This window comes from Hylobates moloch, unplaced genomic scaffold (assembly GCF_009828535.3).
Source record: "Hylobates moloch isolate HMO894 unplaced genomic scaffold, HMol_V3 SCAFFOLD_16, whole genome shotgun sequence".
Lineage (NCBI taxonomy): Eukaryota > Metazoa > Chordata > Mammalia > Primates > Hylobatidae > Hylobates > Hylobates moloch.
The window spans coordinates 11444682-11450681 of NW_026652291.1; the positions used below are offsets into that span (position 1 = coordinate 11444682).

General features: G+C 45.6%; 2 protein-coding genes across 5 annotated transcripts in view; one reads left to right on the top strand and one right to left on the bottom strand.

Moving 5' to 3' along the window:
• Positions 1–2465, bottom strand: part of LOC116485169 (interferon alpha-inducible protein 27, mitochondrial) — a 39625-nt gene extending 37160 nt beyond the window's left edge. For all 4 annotated transcript variants that reach the window (XR_009210286.1, XR_009210285.1, XM_058429551.1 and 1 more), the window contains exon 1: positions 2346–2465. The gene's annotated coding sequence lies outside the window, so the exon portion shown is untranslated. The remainder of the gene's footprint in view (positions 1–2345) is intronic.
• Positions 2466–2531: 66 nt separating this feature from the next.
• DDX24 (DEAD-box helicase 24) overlaps positions 2532–6000 on the top strand; it is a 29990-nt gene continuing 26521 nt past the window's right edge. The window contains exons 1-2 of the mRNA XM_032180500.2: positions 2532–2672; positions 3994–4710. Of these exons, the coding sequence (XP_032036391.1) occupies positions 3999–4710 (712 nt within the window). The 5' untranslated portion in view covers positions 2532–2672; positions 3994–3998. The remainder of the gene's footprint in view (positions 2673–3993; positions 4711–6000) is intronic.

Below are 6000 nucleotides of genomic sequence, written 5' to 3' on the forward strand. Positions count from 1 at the left end.
TTTGAAAAGTTTTAAACCTCAAAAAAGTTCAAAGAATAGTACAATGAACACTCACGTACCCTTACTGTAGCACCAAAAATTCACCAATTATTAACATTTTGACTATGTCCCCCTCTGCCATAATATACTTTTCTTTTTTTCTGAAATCAGCTGATTGATTAGGGTGTTGGTTGCTGAAAGGTGAGGTGCTGTGGCAATTTCTTAAAATAACACAACAATGAAGTATGCTGCATGGACTGACTCTTCCTTTCATGAAAGATTTCTCAGTAGCATGTGATGCTGATTGGTAGCATTTTATCCACAGTAGAATGTTCAAAATTGTAGTCAATCCTCTCAAACCCTGCCACTGCTTTATCAACTAAGTTTATGAAATATTCTAAATCCTTCATTGTCATTTCAACAGTGTTCCCAGCATCTTCACCAGGAGTAGATTGTATCTCAAGAAACCACTTTCTATGGTCATACATTGGAAGGAACTGTTCATCCATTCAAGTTTCTCATGAGATTGCCACAATTCAGTCATATCTTCAGGCTCCGCTTGTAATTTTAGTTTTCTTGCTATTTCTGACCATATCTGCAGTTACCTCTTTCACTGAAGTCTTGAACCTCTCAAAGTCATCAATGAGAATTGGAATCAACTTCTTCTGAACTCTTGTTAATTTTGATATTTTGACCTCTTCCCATGAATCACAAATGTTCTTATTGATATCTAGAATAGTGAACCCTTTCCAGAAGGTTTTCAATATACTTTGCCCAGATCTATCAGAGGAATAACTATCTATGGCAGCCATAGCCTTACAAAATGTATCTTAAGTAATAAAACTTGAAATGCGAAATTACTTCTTGAACCATGGGCTGAAGAATGGATCTTGTGTTCACAGACATGAAAACAACATTCATCTCCTTATACATCTCCATTAGAGCTCTCGTGTGACTGTGCACATTTTCAATGAGCAATAATACTTTGAGAGAAATCCTTTTTTCTGAGCAGTAGGCCTCAACAGTGGGCTTAAAATATTCAGTAAACCATGCTATGAACAGATGTGCTGTCATCCAGGCTTTGTTGTTCCACTTACAGAGCACAGGCAGATTATATTTAGCGTAATTCTTAAGAGACCTAAGATTTTTATAATAGAATGGTAAACAAGCACTGGCTTCAATTTAATGTCACTAGCTGCATTAGCCTCTAACAAAAGAGTGAGCTTGGCCTTTGAAGCCAGACATTGACCTCTCTAGCTATGGAAGTCCTTGATGGTGTCTTCTTCCAATAGAAGGCTGTTTTGTCTACATTGACTGTTGTTCAGTGGCCACCTTCATCAATGATCTTACCTAGATCTTGGGGATAACTTGCTGCAGCTTCTCCATCAGCACTTGCTGCCTCATCTTACACTTTCATGTTCTGGAGACGGCTTCTTTCCTTAAACCTCATGAAATAATCTCTTCTAGCTTCAAACTTCTATAGCTTCCTCACCTCTCTCAGTCATCATAGAATAGAAGAGAATCAGGGCCTTGCTTTGGATTCGGTTTTGGTTTTAGGGGATGCTGTAGCCGGTTTTATTTTCTATCCAAACCACTAAAATTTTCTCCAAATCGGCAATAAACTGGTTCACCTTCATATCATTCATGTGTTCATTAGAGTAAAATGTTTAATTTCCTTCAGTAACTTTTCCTTTGCATTCACAAACTGGCTAACTTTTTGGTGCAAACTTTCAGCCTAGCTTTCAGCCTATCTTGCCTTTTGACATGCCTTCCTCACTAAGCTTAACCATTTCTAGCTTTTGAGTTAAAGCGAGAGATGTGCGACTCTTTCTTTCACTTGAACACTTAGAGGCCCATTGTAGGGTTATTAATTGACCTAATTTCAATACTGTTGTGTCTCAGGGAATAGAGTCCCAAGGAAAGAGAGAGAGAAGGGAGAACAGCTTGTCAGTGGATTAGTCTGAACACACACAACATTTATCAATTACGTTTGTATCTTATATGGGCACAGTCCATGGCGCCCCGAAACAATTACAATACAAGGAACACTCATCACAGGTCACCCTTGTAGCAGAGCACATCTCCCTATGATCTAGGTACGAGCATTGTACCTAGGATGGACGCGTTCGTTCTCTTACTTTCGGGAACGCCCTACTCTGTCTACGGAGTAGCTGCACTTCCACCACTTTACTTAATAGTAGCTGCACTTCCACCACTTTACTTAATAAACTTGCTTTTGCTTTGCTATGCAGATTCGCCCTGAATTCTTTGTTGCGCAAGATCCAAGAACCCTCTCTTGGGGTCTGGATTGGGACCCCTTTCCGGTAACAAAACTACACCAAGAATACAAGAAAACTTAACGTTACCGTGCAGGAGCTGACAAAGTCTCTCGCCGGAGGGAGCACACAGAATTTCACCTTCTCCGGCCTTTTCCTAAGCCGGCAGGAGCAAAGCTGTAAGAGGAGGGGCCGGCGCCCCAAGCCAGTTCTCCCAACAGCACCGCTGCGGTCCGCGAGGCAGCCAATCAGGTAGCTGCGTTTGCCATAGGGGCGGGACTTCCTCCGCAGCGCGCACGAGGACGTGCGTGGAAGGTCCCGCCCCGGAACTGCAGTTGCTGCTGCAGCTGAGGTACCGCGGCGGTTTCTGAGGCTCCTGACCGGCGACCGACGGAGCTGCGGTGGCGTCTCCACACGGTGAGTACCAAAACGAGCGTGGCTGGAGCCGACTCTGGAGAGGGGCTGAGGCCAGGAACCCGGGTTCCTATCGCGGGTCTCTCTGGGCCGGTGGGTTCCCGGCTCAAGCCGTCCAACCGAGCTGCGTGTCACGGCCCCCGCGCCTTGGGCTCCTTGTCCGGGCATCAGAGCCTGACGGCCTTGGCTTCTCGGCTTTTCGGTTTCTCTGTTTCGTGCGCGCGTTCGTGCCTGAGACAAAGCGAGAGCGCCGCGCGGGACCGGCGTCACAAGGAGACACAGGCCCTTCTACTCTGCCTGGCGCTCTCCGTGCCCTCGCCCGGTTCTCATGGCACCCCCTGCCCTCTCCTGGTTGAACCCCGCGTTTTTGTTTTTTTTTTGCCGTGGCGCAGCGGGTCTGGCGGGCACTGTGTGCGGACGTGCTCTCCTCGCTGGACGCCATGCTTAGCGGTTTTTTGACGTGCGTCACTTTTTCGTAGTGGCGTATAACGATTCCGTGGACAGATGTCCTCGTTATTCCTAATGTGCAGACTGGGAAATAGATACTCAGAAATTAATACGTCCACCGCAGAGCCACAGCTGACAAGTGGTGGATCCGGATTTGAACCAAGGTTTACCTTGGTCTTTTTCACGGAATCTGTTACCTTTCTTGGCCTTTCTGAAAAGGAAAAACCTCGATCAAGTTCCACCCAAACGAGTTGGGCCTAAATGGCCATTAAGCCACTTAAAATATGATGAAAAAGCTGGATGGGTTTTAAGACGCTTGGCAAAGGAAAGGATGGTGGAGCAGGCATTTGCTTTCTCAGGCAAGGCTTGAGAAGGAAGCAAGCGCAGTACACTTTTAATAAAGCTCACCCCTCCTGCCCCCACAAGAAAAACCCGTCAGATTCTTACTCTGCCTTCAGAACGACTTAGGTGTGGCAGGCTTCATCCTCCGTGCTTTACATAATTTCGTTTATTTACATAAAATATACAACTTAGATATTGTTAGGTACCCTCCCCCCTTTTTATAGATGAGAGCACTGAAGTTCAGAGAGGAGTGGGTGGCACTATCCAAGGTCACACACGCAGTAAGTGTTGGATTTGGAATTCTAACCGGGTCTAGCTCATATGTCTTTGTTCCATCACATGTGTACCCTGTGTTCCAGGCAGAGCTGTCTGTTCTGTGGTATTCTTTGTTCTTCTCTAGGTGGGAGCAACTGTATGATAGCCATCTTTGTATCCTCAGTTCTTTGTAGGGCCTAGTTGCTTAAAAAATGTTTGTTGCATCAGAACCCTCTGCTTCTCAGACACCAACCTAATAGAACATGTATCTCCTTTTCAGCAACCATGAAGTTGAAGGACACAAAATCAAGGCCAAAGCCATCAAGCTATGGCAAATTTCAGACAAAGGGAATCAAAGTTGTGGGAAAATGGAAGGAAGTGAAGATTGACCCAAATATGTTTGCAGATGGACAGATGGATGACTTGGTGTGCTTTGAGGAATTGACAGATTACCAGTTGGTCTCCCCTGCCAAGAATCCCTCCGGTCTCTTTTCAAAGGAAGCACCCAAGAGAAAGGCACAAGCTGTTTCAGAAGAAGAGGAGGAGGGAGAGTCTAGCTCACCAAAGAAAAAGATCAAGTTGAAGAAAAGTAAAAATGTAGCAACTGAAGGAACCAGTACCCAAAAAGAATTTGAAGTCAAAGATCCTGAGCTGGAGGCCCAGGGAGATGGCGTGGTTTGTGATGATCCGGAGGCTGGGGAGATGGCATCAGAAAACCTGGTCCAAACTGCTCCAAAAAAGAAGAAAAATAAAGGGAAAAAAGGGTTGGAGCCTTCTCAGAGCACTGCTGCCAAGGTGCCCAAAAAAGCAAAGACATGGATTCTTGAAGTTCGTGATCAGAAGGCAGATGTGTCAGCTTGGAAGGACCTGTTTGTTCCCAGGCCGGTTCTCCGAGCACTCAGCTTTCTAGGCTTCTCTGCACCCACACCAATCCAAGCCCTGACCCTGGCACCTGCCATCCGTGACAAACTGGACATCCTTGGGGCTGCTGAGACAGGTAAGGGCAACTCCCGCCAAGGCAGGATTGCTTCTGGATTGAGCCGATAGCTGCTAATAGGCCAGATAATTGGGAGAGAGACGAATGTTGAGAACATAACCACAAAAGCAATGCTGAATAAAGGTGTTAAGGCAGCCCCCTCTGGTTTGAAATATGCTCTTCTTGAATGGTACCCTAGCCAGATCACTTTTTTTTTTTTTTTTTTGAGACGGAGTCTCGCTCTGTCGCCTAGGCTGGAGTGCAGTGGCGCAGGCTCGGCTCACTGCAAGCTCCGCCTCCCGGGTTCCCGCCATTCTCCTGCCTCAGCCTCTCGGAGTAGCTGGGACTACAGGCGCCCGCCACCACGCCCGGCTAATTTTTTTTGTATTTTTTTTTAGTGGAGACGGGGTTTCACCGTGGTCTCGATCTCCTGACCTCGTGATCCACCCTCCTCGGCCTCCCAAAGTGCTGGGATTACAAGCGTGAGCCACCGCGCCCGGCCGCCAGATCACTTTTACCTCTCTCAGCTCTGTAGACCCCATTATCAACCAAATGAAGATAACAGTTTCTACCTCTTGCATTGCTATGAGGCTTAAATGCTACAGAAAACTAAAGCTTACACTGTACATTGGAAGTGGTCTGCAAATGGTAGTTTCTGCTGTTCTTGAGCCTTTTCTAAATGGCTCAAAGGGGTAAGGTAAAGCTAAGATCAGTCCTCTGGAGAGGTAGATCTTCATGAGTATAAGGAAGAACTGTCTAATTCTCGGGAGTTGTGCAAAGGTGAAAAGGGTTGCTGCTTTGGGAGTTGAAGAGTTTCTTGGTCATTGGAAGGATTTGAGTGTGGTGGATAGTCATTGGGTGGATTTTGTAAACAGATTCAGCTATGAAGTGTTAGGACTATGCTGTGTTTGAGGTTCCTGCAAGACTTTTGGAAGCAATGACAGGTTGACTTTGCTGGATAGACTAGACTGCTGACGGGGGAGGAACTAGTACTGCCTGGAACTATTGGTCTGTTTAGACCAGCAGCGTCCATTAGAAATACATCTAGTCATCTCTTGATATCCATGGAGGATTGGTTCCAGGACCTCCCTTGGATACCAAAATCCAGGGATGCTCAAGTCTCTGATATAAAATGGTGTAGTGCTTACATATAACCTATGCACATCCTCCTGTATATTTTAAATCATTTCTGTATTACTTACAATATGTCATACAACGTAGGTCTTATGTAAATTGTTACACCGTATCGTTTAGGGAATAACGACAAGAAAAGTCTGTACAGTGTTTAGTACACACACAGTTTTTTTTTTT